The 18,436-nt window shown below is 32.5% G+C and overlaps 5 protein-coding genes across 8 annotated transcripts in view; 3 read left to right on the plus strand and 2 right to left on the minus strand.

Moving 5' to 3' along the window:
• Positions 1–224: 224 nt before the first annotated feature.
• LOC146540613 (zinc finger protein 593 homolog) lies at positions 225–2,431 on the plus strand. Its single transcript, XM_085199512.1, has 2 exons — positions 225–406; positions 499–2,431. The coding sequence occupies exons 1-2, from the start codon at positions 295–297 to the stop codon at positions 834–836; spliced, it is 450 nt and encodes a 149-aa protein (XP_085055638.1). The 5' UTR covers positions 225–294; the 3' UTR covers positions 837–2,431.
• Slimp (Seryl-tRNA synthetase-like insect mitochondrial protein) lies at positions 826–2,431 on the plus strand. Its single transcript, XM_085199494.1, has one exon. It carries the CDS (start codon positions 826–828, stop codon positions 2,179–2,181), a length of 1,356 nt encoding a protein of 451 aa, XP_085055620.1. The 3' UTR covers positions 2,182–2,431.
• Positions 2,373–4,029, minus strand: Tango2 (transport and golgi organization 2). Of its 2 annotated transcripts, XM_085199504.1 has the most exons (7): positions 3,907–4,029; positions 3,594–3,809; positions 3,373–3,486; positions 3,151–3,271; positions 2,842–3,063; positions 2,669–2,767; positions 2,373–2,543 (listed from the first exon to the last, which is right to left on the minus strand). In XM_085199504.1, exons 2-7 carry the CDS (start codon positions 3,733–3,735, stop codon positions 2,420–2,422), a joined length of 822 nt encoding a protein of 273 aa, XP_085055630.1. In that variant the 5' UTR covers positions 3,736–3,809; positions 3,907–4,029; the 3' UTR covers positions 2,373–2,419. The 2 variants fall into 2 exon arrangements, with proteins under 2 accessions (XP_085055630.1, XP_085055625.1); XM_085199499.1 differs by lacking the exon at positions 3,907–4,029 and having other exon boundaries at positions 3,594–3,873.
• Positions 4,030–4,493: 464 nt separating this feature from the next.
• LOC146540616 (uncharacterized) lies at positions 4,494–10,976 on the plus strand. The gene is made up of 11 exons (XM_085199541.1): positions 4,494–4,690; positions 4,775–5,045; positions 5,228–5,390; positions 5,782–5,858; positions 5,992–6,122; positions 6,454–6,596; positions 6,790–7,703; positions 9,290–9,459; positions 9,977–10,086; positions 10,353–10,457; positions 10,911–10,976. The coding sequence occupies exons 1-11, from the start codon at positions 4,658–4,660 to the stop codon at positions 10,954–10,956; spliced, it is 2,163 nt and encodes a 720-aa protein (XP_085055667.1). The 5' UTR covers positions 4,494–4,657; the 3' UTR covers positions 10,957–10,976.
• A 724-nt stretch (positions 10,977–11,700) lies between these two features.
• The window catches only part of LOC146540617 (Fanconi anemia group J protein homolog), a 68,810-nt gene continuing 62,074 nt past the window's right edge, over positions 11,701–18,436 (minus strand). For 2 of the 3 annotated variants that reach the window (XM_085199530.1, XM_085199519.1), the window contains exons 13-20: positions 17,370–17,561; positions 16,831–17,012; positions 16,155–16,248; positions 15,257–15,373; positions 14,631–14,755; positions 13,898–14,024; positions 13,067–13,176; positions 11,701–12,170 (exon numbers count right to left, since the gene is read on the minus strand). In XM_085199530.1, coding sequence (XP_085055656.1) covers positions 12,107–12,170; positions 13,067–13,176; positions 13,898–14,024; positions 14,631–14,755; positions 15,257–15,373; positions 16,155–16,248; positions 16,831–17,012; positions 17,370–17,561 — 1,011 coding nt within the window. In that variant the 3' untranslated portion in view covers positions 11,701–12,106. Of the gene's footprint in view, positions 13,177–13,897; positions 14,025–14,630; positions 14,756–15,256; positions 15,374–16,154; positions 16,249–16,830; positions 17,013–17,369; positions 17,562–18,436 lie in introns of all 3 variants that reach the window. The other variant, XM_085199522.1, reaches the window with a different exon arrangement.

Genomic DNA, 18,436 nt, shown 5'->3' on the forward strand with positions numbered 1-18,436 from the left:
GTGTCATACACAACTAGTTATTTTGCATTTGATTTCATTGCAAAGGTGAAAAGTTAGATCTCTAAATATATATTTACTGAATTTCCTACTTAAATTCAAAAGATAATCAAATTGTTAATAATATGATTTTTTTCCTTTTCGTACGTATCGACGTTTTACATCACTAATGAATATCATAGATTTAACATAATTTTTTTTGTCTACTTCTACCAACTAAATGTCGTTGTCACATCACATTTGACAACTGACAACAGTCAACAATTATTGTGAAAACGTCTAGATATATAAAGTATTATGACCTACAAGCGCAAAAAGTACCACCACGGTGATACTCATCTGAAAAAAAGGTGGAGAGTACGGAATAGAAAGAAGGATCTCGACCAAATCGACGACGATATAAAAGAAGGTAAAGTAAAAGTTCGTGTTTGAGACTCACATGTGTAATAGTTTAAGGTTATGTCACACAAATATATCAAATGGTTTTTCATTTATTTACAGAAAACGCCGATAAGTTGTTAAACCAAGAAGTGGATCTCGACGTGCCAGGCGCCGCACAACATTATTGCCTACACTGCGCTCGATATTTCATTGATAACCATGCACTTTTAGAACATTTTAAAACTAAAGTGCATAAAAGAAGGTTAAAAGCTCTAGAATTAGAACCATACACTGTAGAAGAATCCGAAAGGGCAGCTGGATTCGGGAATTTTAAACTTCCTAATAAAAGGAAAATCGTCACACAAAATACAGAAAGTGCTGACATTACTGATAGGGATAGTGAAGCTTTAGAAGTGAGTCCTAATAAAAAGAAAAAAGTTGAAGATAATGCTACGTAAAATATATCAGAATTTTTTTAGTAAAAACATATCGCTAAGGCAATATTCTGCATTGTTTATGAATGGTCCAAAAGCTACTGAAAACTTTCTTTTTGTTACACCATACATTGATTTTCATGAGCAAATAAAGTACAAAGAAGTCATACAGACTGAACTTCATAAGAGACAAATTGATTTAGATTTACAGAAATTAGAGAATCTTTGGGATGTATATGACACTTTAAAAAATAAAAGAAATGAACTTGATTTGAAGAGGTCAACTATAGGTAAAGAATTAGCAGAATTACAACAGAATAAGGAAGAAAGTGATCATAAAGAAAAATTGAAAATACAATTTAATTTAGTCAAAGAAAACATTCAAAAATTAAAAGTTCCATTGTGGTCGGCTGAAGAAGCTGCTATAATAGAATTTCTTAAATTGCCCAATAAGTTACACAAATTGACCCCTGATGACACTAGCCATATTATACATACATATAGCAATCAACCATCCAATAATAAGGATCATCTTGTAATCGGCAAAAAACATGACTTGATTTATTTTGTTAAAAATGAAAATTATTATCTTAAAGGAGATGCCGCCATTTTTGAGTTAGGTGCTAAGTTTCATCTAAGTAGGATATTAAGACAGCATAAATTCACTCAGTTTTCTAATACTGATTTTGCCAAGAGCCTGGTTATTGAAGGTTGTGGAGAAGACCATACAAACCCAGATTCAACATTTATAATTCAGAGCAATGAGGATTCTAAATGTAATATTGATAGTAGACTCCACTTGACTGGAGGTGGTTCAATATATTCATTCTTGGCCTATCACACCAAAAATGTTTTGCATAACAAAGTGTTTCCGTTAAAATATTTCTCTATGGGAAGGCAGTATGTACCTTCACCAACTGAAGAAGACAACATGTTTCACGTCAGCCAGAGTTCGGCTGTTCAAATATTTGTTGTCACTAAAAATGATAAGGAACTTGATGATATGTTAAATAATATCATAGAAATGGTTAAAAATGTATATAACGAATTAGGCTATCATTACTGTTTGAGCTTTATACCAGCTAACAAATTAAAAACGTGGGAATCGCTGAGGTTAGTTATTGAAATGTATTCAAGTTCTTTAAAAACTTATGTTGAAGTGGGTAATATATCCTTAACTGGTGACTTTATAAGCAAAAGGCTCATGCTTACTTATACTGAAGAAAAACGAAGCAAATTCCCGCATATACTCTCAGGGACAATTTTGAATGTTCCAAGGCTATTGGCCTGTGTTTTAGAACAAGACAATGATTTTGTTCTACCTGAAGCATTTAAAGTGGAAAACTGGTCTATTGGAACAACTGTGTAAGATATATTATGGTATAAAATATATACAAATTAAAAACAAATTACATCTTCGAATGTATAAAGATTATTATAATATCTTGAAAATGGCTGTTTTTTGTTAAATTTAATTTAAAACAATACTTCAGTATTTTATCAATTAAATATATTATTATTATATTTAACCAAGATTCACTTTCCACAAATAAAAACAAGTTTTTACTGTAACTACATATGTAACATTTCATATAAATAAAACTCTGTTAAATTTTAAATTGAAATTCATTTCTCTCCCAATATGGCTCTTCTATGTTAATTGGTGATTTCATTGTTATTTCAATTAAATCCACATCTCCTAGTTTACTTACAAGTATGATTGTATGTGTTCTGAAAATTAAAATTATAAATAAAGTTAATATTCATTTTACAAATGTCTCAAAAAATTCTACCCAGTTTTTGAGACATTGCATATTCATGTTACCATTATTAAGATTTAATTTTTAATAACATACCTTGTTCCATAGTTTCCTTCAGGTATTTTTACATAAATTGAACTTAATTGTTTATATATACTCGGTTGCCGACTTTCCAATTGGGGATCAGGTAAGTTTCTAAAACATTATTTACATACATTTTTTTAATCTATGTATGAAGAAATAATATAATCTTAAAAATATATAAATACCTGTATTCATTTTTTAACAGTTTTAATAACTCTTCTATCAACATGTCCTTGTTATTAGCTTTATTATACTTTGTACATATATCTTTAAGAAGATTCTTTCCATATTCCACTTTTTCTAAAGGTTTCTCTGGAAGGCTATTTCCATAACCTATATACTGGTCCGACCATTGAGTTATTGTGTTGGTTGCATTAGAATATGATATTATTTTTGCTGTAGGGTATCTAAAAAATTGTATATATTTACTTTAAAATAATCTTAAATCTTTTTTCTAAAATTATAATTTCCAATATATAAGTTTCTTATCTTACCCAAGTTCAACGGATACAAATAAAAAATCATTAAAATCATTACAGTTTTGTTGTATTGTTTCAATATAATCAGCCATAATTATATCACTTTTTACAAAATCTTCTACTATTGTCCCTCTACCTGTGAAAAATAAATAAAAAAATGACATAAATATTATATTTTATAAATAATATTGTAGTATATGTGATAATTTTAATAGAAGATAACAAATATTTGCTTACTCTTAGCATTCTCCTTTTTTATTCCTGGTATATTTAATAAAAGTCCAATTTTTTTTCTTGTTGAAGCCATAGCTAGCCATGTGCCTCCTTCACATCCAGGTTCCAAATCACGACCTATGAAGTACAATTACTTAATGCGGGAAATATAAAAAAAAATACTAAAATACAAGAGGCACCCTGCTGTATATACTAAAAGGCGAAATAAAGAGAACAATTCAAACCTCCATATACAAAAGGGTCTTCTTTCCAAGAGGCCATAGATTGTGCGGGTCTATTATAAAATTCATCCCTATTAGATGCTAGTATGAGACTAAAGCCACTTTCGATGTCATCATTTCCATTATAAACAAAAGTAATGCACATTTTGTATGATTTAATCAAGTAACTGTTTAATTAATAAATATCCCATTATATATTTCTTTAATATCTCGCGATAACTATAAATAATATATTAAAATTTAAATTTTAGACGTATAGCGTATTAAAATTAATGAATAATATTGTATGTTTCAAATTTTAGTGATAAGAATTAACCGATAAGAGATAACTGATAAGGGAAATGCAAATTGCTCTTTGTCTTTAGTATTATTTGTAATTGAATATATCTTTTTATATTTATTAATTAAATAATAAATAAATATCATATGTTGATCATATGGATTAAAGAAACAGCTGATTGCATTGACATTAGTCAATGCAATCAGCTGTTTCTTTTCTGTTGACCACAGATTGCTCTAAGTCTACGATATACTTCAAGAGTACTCTATACTGCATAGTAAATTTAAATAACAATAACACTGTAAGGCCGTTATTTATAAACCGTTCTCCAGGCTGAGATCGATCTTGAGATGCAGGTTTCATTAATCAAATGTTAAAATATCTAAGAATGAAAACACCATCCCAAGATAGAGGGGCATAAATATATTTAAATACATTACGATATCAAATGTTCTATATTTTGTATTCTCATTTATCTTTGTCTAGTCACACAGAAAGAAAGACATAACTTTATTTGGTCTCTCTTTTTTTTCGATGGACACATTTTAGGCTGGTTTGACTTCCATAGAGTAAGATGTTTCTTGCTCTACTCTATGTATAATAACTCTATGGTATGTTGAAATGTCAAACTCAATGATAACAGGAGAAATTGTTTAATATTATGATGTATTTATTCTTAAATAAAAGTTGCCTTATTTACATACATTTGAAAATAATGTAAAGAAATTATAAATTACCGAATATTCTTTATAGAGTATTGCGTACAGGACCTGGGCCATTGAAGAAAATGGAGTCCAATATGTCTTTCTTCAGTTTACCTGTGAGCTAAATTAATTAATTAAGATTACATGTGTTTATTTAAAATTATTTATTAGTGTATATATAATTTAAGTTCTTTTTTTAGTTTGTTGACTCGGAGACTTCAGATCTTGTATTCAATAAGAAAGTTGATGAGTGTGACTATGACTTTCAAAGTGAATTACCTTCGCAAAGTGCTTTACTTGGTACAGATGATGAACTAGCCCAATTACTGACCGCTGATGGACCTTTGGAAGAACCAGATTTAAATGGACCGGCCACCTTACATTGTGAAATATGTCAAAAAAGATTTGATAATGCAAAGAAGTATTATGGACATTTGAGAGTACATTCTAAAGATAATCTTTGGATTTGTGGTAAGTAAATTTAATTATTTGAAAAATATGATAATCATTTTATAAAAGATTGTTTTTAACATTCAAGCAAAGAATAATCTTAGAATCAGGAACTGGTGAAATAGTTGTTATCTATAAGTTTTAAATTGATATTTTTATATATTATATTTTGACTAAAAACCAGTAAATCTATATTTTTGCAGAGAAATGTCCGAATCAAAAATTTTCTACCAAGCAACAATTAATGAAGCATAGTCTAACTCACAAGCCACTGGCCAGAGTATGGAAATGTCCTCAATGTTCCATGGCATTTGAGTCTCTGTGGCGTCTTCAACAACATGTGTTTACTAAACATTTTGACTATAGGTAAGTCATGAAAGCCTCATTTGGAGGATTAATTAAGTATATTTTATAATGTTAAAAAAATTAATAAAATTTTTAAAAATATAAATTAAAAAAATGGATAGTGGACAATGAAAGTATTTTAACACTATGTTCCCAGGTTCCCTCTGTCTACTTTACTATGTGTAGAATATAGCATGAAGCTAAAAAATAAAACAAAAAACAATTGATAGGATAGATTATTGTCCCTGTTTCATAAGACTGGATAATTTTAAGAGATTCATACAAATTCAATATTAATCAATTTTTTTAAATGTTATAGGAAATTGTACAATTACATTGATTTTATTTGATTTTATTTAGCAATAAATGGTATAGTCAGTATTTACTAATAAATGTTTGTATGGCTTTTCAGACCTCATAAGTGTGATCAATGTGAAAAATCATTCCAGAAACCATCCGATCTCAAAAAGCACAAAGATATACATAATGGTAATTATGTAGTTTTATATTTTATTGTTATTATATTATTAATAGTATTTTAATTAAGTAAAAGATCATTTATAACAACTTCTTATAAATTAGTTATAATAAAATTAATTAATGTAAATTATTAATGTTTTAGATGTAAAAAAACATATTTGTCCATTTTGTGAAAGGGAGTTTGGACATAAATCAAATTTGAAGAGGCACATGTTAACACACACTAATGAGAAACCTTTCAGTTGTACGGGATGTAATAATAGATTTACACAGGTATTTAACTATTTGTTATTAGCTGATATGTGCATGTTTTTTTATATTACATACAATTATTGTACCTGTATGTTATTATTTTTGTAAGGCACAGTATAGATGTGACTTATTGTGGGTATCAAACCCACTTCTATTACTACTTCCACTTAAATTAACCTATTTTCATTTCCCTGCTCAAATAGCGAGATAAAACGCTGTGTTAAGTTCTGTTAATTAAAATTGATTGTCATAAGAATTGGGTGGTATGTAACGAAAAAGAGAGTCTAAACAATTTTTCTCTGCATATCCTGCTATATGAGGGATACAGTGTTAAGCTAATTTACAATTTCAGATAGCATCACTAAAACGACATCAAAAGAACTGTGTTCTGTTTTCCAATAGCAATGAAACTGAAGATAAAACAAGGAAAAACCATTGTAGAGTATGTGGGGAGACATTTCAGTATAAAAGTGTGTTGATAGAACATTGCGTAAGGTATGTCGGTTCATGAGCTATTTTTAATTTTTACTTCATGTATTGAAATCTTATGGATATTTTATGTATTTTTTTCATTTTTATGTTATTATTGTATTTTATATCAACAAATTGTCAAGATATTAATTATGTATCAGGTAAAAAAAATATATAATTATGTGCAAAAACTAATTTTATTAACCTTTCCTTCCAGACAACATAGTAATGCCAATGCCAATAATGAAGACAAGTTACAAATAAACCAAGTCAACATAGATACAAATAGAACTGAAGACAACATAGTGGATGACATACTGTCTGCCGAGGACGACTACATGACGATGTCTTCACAAACCTTACAAAATTATAACCAACAAGCCCTCCCAGACCAAAACACTTATGACAATCTAATGCAAATAGAATTCCTTAAAGAAATGAATCAACTACATATTTTAGATGAAGGTGAAGAAGATTTGCTATACAATGATATTGATTTTGATTCATTTAACACTAACAATAATATAAATAGCGATATAGATTACATAAATGACAGACATGGTATTCTATTTGATGATATGTCAAGCAAAGTCGACCAAGACTTGATGAGTGCACTATATCATGTTAAAGCTGATTTACCTGATGATATATTAAATGTGGAAGCGCCAAAACAAGTAGAAATTCCAAATTTAGTACCTCAAAGTACTGTTCCCGTTAACGAATGCGCAACTATATTTGAAAGTGACGTGGATTTAGAAGCTAGTACTAATTTGGCGGCCAATTTGAATCAACTTATTGGTGAAAATACCGTACAATATATTTCTACTGAAGACGACGATATGTTTATCATTCGATTAAATAGTGAAATTGATGCTGAACAACTGACTGACATGTTGAATATAGGTGTAGAAGTTGTCAATACAGATAATGATAAAACTGAAGTTCTTAATGATATTCATAAAGAAGTTAGCAACGATAACACGCCTATTGTTATTAAAATAGAAAATGTAAAAGAAACAGGCCAACTCGAACGTTCTAAGCTGAATAAGAAATGCAAGAAACAAGTCCTTTATGTGTGCTCGACTTGTGATAAAATATTTAAAAGGAAAGATAATTATAGATCTCATATAGGTAAATGTTATTTTTATTTTACGATTTTTCTTTCTGGGTGTCGTAGCCTCACCCCGGTAAGAAGACAAAGTGCGGCGTTCAGTTCCCCCACTTAACAAGCAATGTCTCGTTACTAATTATACGTCTCGTTTGTCAAATTGCGGGATATAGAAATATAAATAACATGCCAACTATCATAGTCTCTAAAAATCCGAAAATGAAAGGAAATATCTAAGCCTTACCTAGAGGTAATTTAGGTCCAAACATAACGCCAAAATCAGTGAGAAGGTAAAGAGCTAGCCGTCCGGCACACCACCGTCTTAAGCACTCTCGAAGGCTGCATTCGCCAAATTTAGTCAACGTCGTTAATAACGTAGAATTGATTTGTATTAGGTATTTAGACAATGTTTGACTACAAATGTTTTGATTTTGTAAAGCTATACATTCTCTAATGCACTGGGGTGGTACTTAGCATTAAATGTTACAAGTTGTAGAGAAAATATTTCACAAGTACTTAGATGCATAAAAAGTATCCATCCATACCTATATTATAAATTCGAAAGTAACTCTGTCTGTCTGTCTGTCTGTCTGTCTGTCTGTCTTTTACGCAATCAGGGCCAAACCACTAATTTAATTGTGATAAAATACTCATAAAGAGATACTTGAGGGTCCCGGGATGAACATAGGATACTTTTTTTGTCATATTTGTAATATTTTCAATATATATCAATATATTAAATTACTTATTAATTTGACATGCCATTTATTGCGCCATGTTTATAACAACCGCCGTTGCTAAGCAACGATTTGCAAAGTTTGTTGTTTTAAGAAAACGTCACCCAAAATGAGTTTGCTTAATGCATACATGGCGTGCACTTTTAGCATTTTATCTAGATTGAAATTATAGTTTACTGTATAACATTCTAATAAATAATTAAGGAGATGTCACTGATTCCAAATGACCTAACCTTCGGGCGGCATAGTGTGACCGACGCGAACGGGCAGATGATTTTATTTAATTATTTGCTGTTTATAATTAATTCATCTCAGTTCTGTTGTCTATACCGATGTTATGCACTTAAAATATCGTAATTTTAATCATTTGGGATTTTATTTAATATTGTTCGCAAAAATTAATAAATATTTAATATAGAAAAATGTTTAGTACGCGCGCACGGCAAACTTTAGGTACTTTTTCTAATATTAAGAATTTCCTTTAGTTACTTTTAGTTCTTTTGTTTGTTCATTTCGGTTACTCAGATATTTTTTCTAATAATAAATCTCCACTTATTATTATTTTTTAACTTATTTTAATTATTTAGGCTTATATTTTTGCGGGCGTAGCCGCGTCCGGGCCCACTAGTTATATTATAAAAATAAGTTTAATTCGGATAGCATAACGGCTATAGCTATAATCAGGTTCAAAACTACGAGCACAGACCCAATTGTCTGACTGTGTTTGCCAAAAAATCACTATTCCCAAATATCTGCTGAACCACTGAAGTCTAAGTCCAAATGCCCTACGCACAGACTATCGTTGATCCGTCGATTGCGTTACACCCTGTATGCATATGTGTATGTAATATATATCTCTAACATATGTCCAGCAACGCACAGCGAAGCTCTACGGCGTCACCGCTGTCGAACGTGCGGCGCGCGCTTCAGCTACCGCTCCACGCTGGTGCGTCACGCCGCGCGACACCGCCCGCGCGACCACCCCCCCGCGCGCCCGCATCGCTGTGTTCCCTGTGCGCGACCCTACGCCGCCAAGTGGATGGTGAGACTGCTGATCTATGCGCTCTAGTTTTTTTTCAGGAAAAATCTTATAAAAAAATCTAGTTTCGTGAGAGGAGTCGGATTGTGTAAGAGGTAAGATGTGAGTAAAGTACAATTACTTTCCTTTTCTTTCAGTGCCTGTTATTACTAATTGAATAAGAATTTAAAAAAAACCATTTAGAAAAAAATGTACATGTCCAATCAGGGTACAAACTCTGGCCTTTTTTACAACCAGGCGCTAAACCCAATTTCAACCGCACAACAGTATAAACTGGAACTAACTTGCAAAAAATAATAAATCCTGTATGTAAATAATGGCGATTGAAATTTAGAGCTTGAATTTTAACCCAAGTGATTAAAACTTCTGCTTTTTAAATTTAGTAAAACCCAGCTAGATATTTTTTGTTCCTGCTGCTCGGAAAGGCCCTGCTTATATGAGACTGTAGGCTATGTCCTGCCCTCCTCTGACTATACCATTATGTATGGAATGGTGAACTCTAATATATTTATCTTTTCAGCTAAAGAATCACATAGAGCGCGATCACGAGCGGTTGACGCCGCATGTGTGCGATGCTCAGGGTTGCACCAGGAAGTTCTATAAGAAGTGCGACCTGGACGTGCATAAAAGGTATTCTACTCTTATTTCTCTTCTTATTTCATATCTCTCATCTTCTTTGTCGTAACACTCTTGGTCATCACAAAGTGACATTAGGGGCAGATATTATACGCCTCACAAACATTCGCCACTTATTTCGACTGGCTGAAAGTCTGGTACACTATAGTACTTAGATTGGACGATATACTAGTCTTTATACTAGACTCCCTGTTTACCCTACTGCTATATACGTGAAGCTCAAACGAAATAAACTATATCTCTTAATAATATTATTATAGATACCACACGGGTGAGCGGCCTTACGTATGTAATGTGTGTCAGTTTGCCTTCCTCCACGTGTCACACTTGCGGCGACACCAGCGGCTCGTGGACTGCAAACGAAGGTATCTTCATATAAAATTCAGTAATGAAATATTTTTTAGAGTGGAACTCGACGCTATGTGCTTTAGAGGCAAAAGCGGGTTAGCATAAAATATAGTTTTCGTAACTATCACGTTTGCTCTGATAGTATCCTAATGCACCACAATGTCTAGACAATTACTAATATTAATTATAATTATTTAATATTCTTGTTGAGTTCCGCTACTAAACACGCAATGCCTCCATAATTCAGCGGAAAGTGGAGAACGGAGTGTCTTAACACTAGGTTACCTCTGCCTACCCTGCTGTGTGCGGGATACAGCGTGAAGCTGATTTTATTTAATATTTATAAGAGGTGTTAAATCGTTAAAAAAAATACAACACAACTCTTTATAGTATTTTAATAGTTTTCTTTAAAATGTGATAAATTATTTCTGAATTTAAAACCATCTTAAACAGATAATATATTTTTTCAGGCTTGAAAGACGACAGAGAGTGGAACAGCAAATAATTAAGAACTAAAATAAAACCAATTTCCTGAATTTTTGTGTTTTATTTTAAATACTGTAAAAGGCACTTATATGTTCTTTGTACATACACAACATAATTAAGTATGAAAAAAAGTGTAAAGAAAAAAAACTTAATTATTCATTTTCACGTATTTCTATTGCTGTACTTTTTTTTAAAGATTGGTTATGACTGGTTTCGTTGAATTCAACATAAGACATAGATAAGTTTTTTTTTTCAAGTGATGTCAATTCCTTATTAACTTAATACATAAATACTTAACTACATATAAAAAACGTACATATCATAAATTCATTAAAAAGTCTTCTAAATGCTTTACAACGAAAAATGATTACCATTTTTTTAAAAATATACATACAAAATTATTAAATGTGTTATACACATTTCCCAACAATAGATTGCAAAGACCTAAAAACAATTTATTATAAAGCCAAATAGTAATTTAAGAATTTTGAGATCAAAGTAAATTTAAATTATACAATAAGCTAATTAAACTACTTGTATTTTCACTCTATAGTTTTGATATCATTTAATACTTATAGTTTCCAGAAATCTATTATGGCACATGTTTTTTTTAATTTTCATAAATAAATGGAATGTGGATAAGGAAGTTTCTTTACGCTAAACTATTTCTGGTGTCTCTTAATGTATGTGAAACAGTGAAAATTTTAAATTTGCATAATTATCAAGAACCACTTCTTAATAAATAAAATTAAAAAAAAAATTGCAACTTTCATCAATTACATATTTCATTCTTTAGGCGAAATTGCTAAAACAATATATATAAAATTAATTTAGGAAAAGAAATAATTAAAATACAATTTTTTAAAAGTATATACTGTGTAAGTATTTACTGAAATAATTAACGAATCGTAAATGAATAAACTGGTAATTCTTACACTACAACCAATCTTGGCACAGGGGCACTAGATTGCGGGTTCGATTCCCACTTCAAATGATTTTCTTTTCGTCGCTTTAGTGTCGCCACTCAACACGCAATGCCTCTTGAATTATGAGGAAAATGAGGAACGGAAGTGTCTAAATGAGAACGGATTGTCTTAACACAAAGCAGAGGTAACCTGAGAAAGGTTACCTCTGCCTACCCTGCTATGTGCCGGGTACAGCGTGAAGGTTAAATTTCTTCTTAAAATAAGCTCTTTTTCGACTTCTTGCTAGTCTTGACTTTCAAAACGTTATATATATTCCTCCTATATGAAAAAAATATTTATATCTATATTCAGAGATATTGTTTAATATTTAATTATCATTAAAGTCATTAATGTTTGTTAAATACTAAGTAATTAACTGTTGTGTTTATTATGATTTTCACTAGATAAGTTTAAAAATCAACATAACTTAAAATCTAATTGTCGTTTTATATATAAATGTGTATTAATTTATGACAAAAAAATAATAAAATTTATAAAATTAAGTACCATACACGCGGTAACATGATAGATCCTATACATATATTTATATTAATAGAAAAAATGCAAACATCAAAACCTGCAAAACCTTTTGGGACTAACTGTACCTTATTCAGGGACCCGTGAGATAAAATGTAAACAAATAATAAAAATATTACTTTAAAAGCACTTTAAATAATACTTATAATGATATCTATAGTAATATAGTAACTTGTGTAACCCTTTGAGACTTATTAGAAATCTTATTTCTTTACTTGTAATAATTATTTATTAAATTGTTGACATTAAAAACACCCAAACGTTAGCATTGGATATTTTTCAAGGCACATTATCTCAAACTTCGAACACTTTTCAAATCTTATAAATGATATAGTATTTATTTTATTTTACATTTCCATCTTTAACTAACTCAAAGCTATAAAAACATAAATATATTTTATTTAAATGGATTTTTTAATATTAAACCAACCTTTTTTTATCATGGAGTCAAGCCATCAGATAATACAACTTAAGAATAAGAACAACACAGTTAGGAGCTAAAAACATGTAAAGTGATAAAAAAGCGACATAAAAGTTTGAATTTCGTTTTCTTTGTTTACATTTTGTCTCAAGCCCAAATATATACACTATAGTTTGATTCTTAATATCATGTTATACTTATAAAAATAAGTTCTTACATATTTTCTTGATTCTCTTCTATTTCCTTTTGCATCATAATTTCCATGAACGCTTTAATACCGTTAGGGTTGTTTATTAAGGTTCGGAGATCGTGGTGATTATTTCCCAACTAAAAGAGATAATTAGGTGTTTGAAAAAGGCGAAAAATGTTGTTAATATTATTTGTTTTTTTGTATGCTGCTGTATGTGTTTTTGTTAACACCATTTTAAATGAAAGCACAGTTAAAACTGTGTGTGTTGAAACTCTCTTTCATTTAAAGTGGTGATGACAAAAAGTTAAAACTACTCTATAACATATAAGTGTTTTTTTCTAACAAAATAATTAATAAAATTTTTGCTGTAAACGTAAACGCCATGCTCATTCACGAAATCGAGTCGTAGGTATTGGCAGTGAAGTTGAACGTTGTTTAGGTTTATTATAGATAAAAGATAATTGCGTAAAACAGAACGAGAGATATCCCTTTCTCGTTCTGGTATGTTTTTTGAGAATGAAAGCGGCAGGTCGGTTGGGGGATGGTGCGTTTTAAATCGAGTTATTGCCATCTTCTTAAGAAAGTAGAAGTATTTTATACTTCAAATTAGTTTAAGAGTTGTCTAAATTAGAGAACAATTTGTTCTCATATAATATTATCTATTGCCCTTAATCTTTATCAAACTCCTTTAATGCTCTAAGAAAAAAGCCCTTAAGAATTGCCCTTTGCCGTGTATACGTGTGTGTGTATGCGTGTCTTCTTGCACAGTGTTTGTGTATATACTGTTAGGTGTGTGTGAATGCGTAGGTTCTTCTCGTGTGTGTGGATGCGCGTGCATAGGTGTGCATGTATACGTACAAATCTGCGCGCCCACGAGGACAGGTTGTTGGTGTAGGTGTTGTCGGCGTAGCGCGCGTCCAGCAGCAGCACGGCGCCCCAGTCGCGCACGTGGCGCACGCTACGACCCACCGCTTGGTTCAACGCTCTGGAAACAAAAAAATACATGTCACATTTCTTTAGCTTCATGCTGAATATCCCGCATATAGCAGGGTAGAACAGATAGAACCCACGAGTGGCAACCAAACCAAATATTGTAAATACACGGTTGTCGTTTCGGTTCCCACACGGAAGAATGGATCATTTAATATTTTTATTCTCTCGAAAAATAAGCGACAATTAGGAAACAGAGTGTCTTAACACAGGTTTCCTATGCTTACCCCGTTATATGGCTAGATAAAAAACACGTACGTAACACGCATTAAAATAGTAAAATATGTAACTAAGTTGAGGAAATTGTTTAATATATTCATGAATTCATATGTCATGTTGAAATATTTAATATATTCATGTTTTCCCTCTGGTGTTGAAATAAAGCGCGGCGTTGACTTCCGCCACTGAACCACTTTCAGCGTAGAATGGAGGATTAAAAGTGTCCTAATGGGAACAGAGTGTCCTAACACTGGATTCCTACGTTCCTCGCCTACCCTGCCACCTGCTACGTGCGGGATAAAACGTGAAACTAAAAGACGAAGTTAATCATTATACCACTGTAGGCACTAATGTGATAAGATAAATACAATAAAATAAATACCTGTAGGCTTGAATAGAGTACCACTCGCTGCCGGAAAGGAGGTTCATTTTTGCTTTGTTCCTGTCATTATACTTAATTTTTTGTGATATCGCCTGGTTCATCTTATTTGGAAAAGGCACACCCACCTGCATTTATAAATAACGGTATTAAATTCCTAAGTTCAGATCTAAGTAATGTGGTCTCCTGATATTAGGTGTTTTAAGCTTTTGCGCATCATTCAATCGGGATGTAAATAATCAAAAGTAAGAGAAATCAGCGCAGCCATCTACAGCTAAAATGGTATTAGTCAATGGTAAGAGTCAACAAAAAATACGGACTATGTGTTCCAATTGTTTAATGAATATTTGCATATTTGAATTTGGATAATTTGTGAAAATGTTTAGCGATTTTGAATAACAGAAGAAAAACTTTTTGAAAGTAATTAAATAAATAAAAACTAAATAAATAATGTATTATGCTTTATTATTATTGAAAAAAGCCTAGCCTTCATATATATAAAAGATATATTAAAGATTTATAATAAGGTTTTTTTTCAAATTACACATTTATACTTAAATAAAAATAAGTACTGAATAAAATATAAATTATAAAACGTTCCAACTACAATATAAAAAACTCTACATTACCAGTACAACAGCCCGTGCCTGTCGGTCTTTGAAGTCGACGCCCTCGGCCGCCTTGCCGCGGTACACGGCCAGCAGCACCGCGCCGCCACACTCGCCCTCCGCCGCAAGAGTATACGCCTGATATTTATATAAATCATTTAGGTAGTTACTATGGGCGTAGGGATAGCGGGGGCAGCGCCCCGTGCCCATCCCAGAATAGTAACAATACTATTCTGGGGTGGGCACAAGCCCACCCTAGAAACGTTACTAACAAAAAAAATTCCTTGAAATATCAAAAACCGAACATATCTGTTCAAAGTAAACAGATCAGGGTAACTTTTTTGCAGTAGGGTTGTTTGCTTGTTGCAACTTTTAAATTGTTTAAGGCTACTAATTAAAAAATAAATAAATAAACTTAATGAGTTCATCTACATAATGCACAATAACCAGCATCTCGCTGTATCCTTCAACCCCGGTAGACATTGGCCCATTATTCATTGTTCTATTAATCATGTTTTTGTGGCGTAGCATTTAAGCTTCACGCTTCAGGAATGACTCCGCATCACCACAGTACTCATCTTTCTCATTTTCCTTCTGTAATCTTGTACTCTGTACCCACGTTTCCCTACCGTATATAAAGCATTCTGATCGATCTTCAGTTCCTACTAAACATATTTCCCAAATATATCACTTCGGTCAATTGTTCTATATATAAAACATACTAATTAATATATTGAAGCCAGTGGTGGCACAAAGGGCACAAAGTGTCACTGTTAAATTGAATCGTAGATTCGATCCAAACTCGAGGAAATAAAATATTTATTTAAATTGATATTTTTATTTCTTCACGCTGGTGTCGAAAGCAATGGTTAAAATATGGATTTTTTATGAAAATTTATTATCATTTCATATAACATACCTTCATAACTTTCTCGTGGTCCCTAACATTATTTGCCTCTTTGAAAATCTTTTTAGTTTTGTGCAAGTCATTCCAAATACCGCATTCCCTCCATCTAAAATCATAAAACGAAAACATTACTATAGAAGAGCTATGCATAACATAAATATTATAATTAAAATACTATTCTCTTTTAACGTTTTTATAGGAAAGTTAGAAGAAACCTAGTGATTAATTTCTGCTTATTCAAAATGTTTTTAACCAATAGGAGCATTTTGATTTGTGAAATTTGACTTCATATAGTTATTTTTAATCGATTTGGTTTGGGCACGTCGAACGAATGAGTGATGAAAGAATGGTAAAAACGATTTATGACGGAAATGTGAGCGGTGTGCAGCCTAAAACTGATTTAATTTTTTTAATTATTTATCATTAGATTAAGAAAAAATATTTTTATGTCAGTACTGTATTTCATAGGTGTGGCTGTCCACAATTTAGTTTGCATGGCCTTTGTGACTATAAATTATTATATCATTGTAAATACAATAACTATAAAACTCCAAAGATTGTTGCAGTTACATGCATGCAGCGATACGATGACGTGTTCTATAGAATGTAAATATCTATGTAGTAGTGTGAAAGTTCATATACATATGCGGGATAGAGCGTGACGCAAATCACTATTATATATTCTTACTCCTTAACAAGATTGTCCAACACGGCGTAAGAGGGCAGGAAGCACAGCACGCCGTGCGGCGTGACGTCACAAACGCGCGCGAGCACGCGGCCCAGCGCGCGCCGTACATCTGCCGCGCGCAGGCACGCCGCCGTACACTGCAGCGACTGGACACCCTCGCGCCCCACCGTGCCCACCCACACCTGGTAAAATAATACTTCTGGAGAAAGCACTATACATTATACTAGTTTAAATGTACGGCTTTGTTACCGTGTAGAAATGGAAATAACTGAGAGTCATCATCATCATAATTATTATCAAATGGCACGCTAATCAGCTCGATTTTTTTGTGGCAACCTGCTGTTTTGCTATTAGTTATTCATCTTTAAATATAATTGTACATTTTAAACAAACAATGGTGTACAATACCGAAATTTATGTCACTTTTATGGAGGTATTTGGATATTATAGTTAATTTTTGAAAAATTTTCTTAATTAGCCCACGGCCATTAAGCTACTCAATTTTTAATATCTCTTATCTTCTTAAAACCAAAACTTACTCTTTCCTTAGGTATAATATGCGCTTCGATGGCCCTTATCTTGAAGGTAGTACCGAGTTCAGATTCCAAGCTGGTTATTGGAGTTAAAGTACCGGACGCGAGCACCACGCTACGAGCGGTAGACAATTGAGAAAATATTACTGCGGAATTCATGCAGTATAGGTGAAGCTTCAAATGTTCGTGGTTCGTCATCTGCGTAAGATAAAAAATATAGAAAAAAAAAATTTTTTTTTGTTATTTTATGCTTTGGGGGATGAAAGTTGCTCGCGTCCGTAGGACTCTCCACCTATTTCTAGGAACACCCTACACGTATCCCCTGGGTGGTGCTAAACGAGCGACACGCCGAGTCACAGGCGGCGGTAACTAACCTGACCCTGGTTTCCACAAACCATGAGGGATTAAATCCCCTCTAAAAGAGTGGCTCTGACACCCTGGGTAAGTGTCACAAGTATTCTCCCGCCTTTTAACTATGGAAATGTCGAATGCTAATGATAATGTGATGTCATGCGATCCGGCTAACCCCCGGCGCTCTCTGGTACCCGGGCCGGAGAGTGTGAAATCTGCTACCGAAGTCTCCACTGGAGTAGGTGACCAGGCTCCTGTGAAAGAAAATACTACTGGAAAACGTAAGATGGTGCAACAGGCGTTCCACCCGTCTCTATTTACAAGACCTAGAAGTCACTCACTAGGTAATCATCTTGACACAGATCTCACCGTCAACCATAGTGCACTTGAAACTGCAATACCTTTACAGCCTGAAACTCGACCGCCAGCATGGCAAAGGGTACCTGTCAATCGAAATAAGAAACGAAAAAAATCTTCTCCAACACCTTCTCCTGATAAGCTATATACAAGCAATAGATTCAATACACTACCCGTAGACCAAGTTGAGAGTGCAGAACCACAAGAGAAACGGCCGTCTAAACCACCACCAATCATCCTATACGGTGTTGACGATATTAACAAACTGACTGAATTGCTTGGTGCTGTAGCAAAAGGAGAAGAATACACTTACAAGATTGTGAATAAAAATCAGCTGAGAATACACTGCACTGAAATTAACATCT

Source organism: Heliconius melpomene, chromosome 2, assembly GCF_056956725.1.
Source record: "Heliconius melpomene rosina isolate 202511_hmr_F chromosome 2, ASM5695672v1, whole genome shotgun sequence".
NCBI lineage: Eukaryota > Metazoa > Arthropoda > Insecta > Lepidoptera > Nymphalidae > Heliconius > Heliconius melpomene.

Coding starts and splice junctions, on each gene's coding strand:
- LOC146540613 (XM_085199512.1), top strand. CDS start 295: ATGACCTACAAGCGCAAAAAGTACCACCACGGTGATACTCATCTGAAA. Junction 407..498: donor CGACGACGATATAAAAGAAG/GTAAAGTAAAAG, acceptor ATTTATTTACAG/AAAACGCCGATAAGTTGTTA.
- Slimp (XM_085199494.1), top strand. CDS start 826: ATGCTACGTAAAATATATCAGAATTTTTTTAGTAAAAACATATCGCTA.
- Tango2 (XM_085199504.1), bottom strand. CDS start 3,735: ATGTGCATTACTTTTGTTTATAATGGAAATGATGACATCGAAAGTGGC. Junction 3,272..3,372: donor AAAAAAGGAGAATGCTAAGA/GTAAGCAAATAT, acceptor TATTTTTCACAG/GTAGAGGGACAATAGTAGAA. Junction 3,064..3,150: donor TTTGTATCCGTTGAACTTGG/GTAAGATAAGAA, acceptor ACAATTTTTTAG/ATACCCTACAGCAAAAATAA.
- LOC146540616 (XM_085199541.1), top strand. CDS start 4,658: ATGGAGTCCAATATGTCTTTCTTCAGTTTACCT. Junction 6,597..6,789: donor TTGATAGAACATTGCGTAAG/GTATGTCGGTTC, acceptor CTTTCCTTCCAG/ACAACATAGTAATGCCAATG. Junction 10,458..10,910: donor CTCGTGGACTGCAAACGAAG/GTATCTTCATAT, acceptor ATATTTTTTCAG/GCTTGAAAGACGACAGAGAG.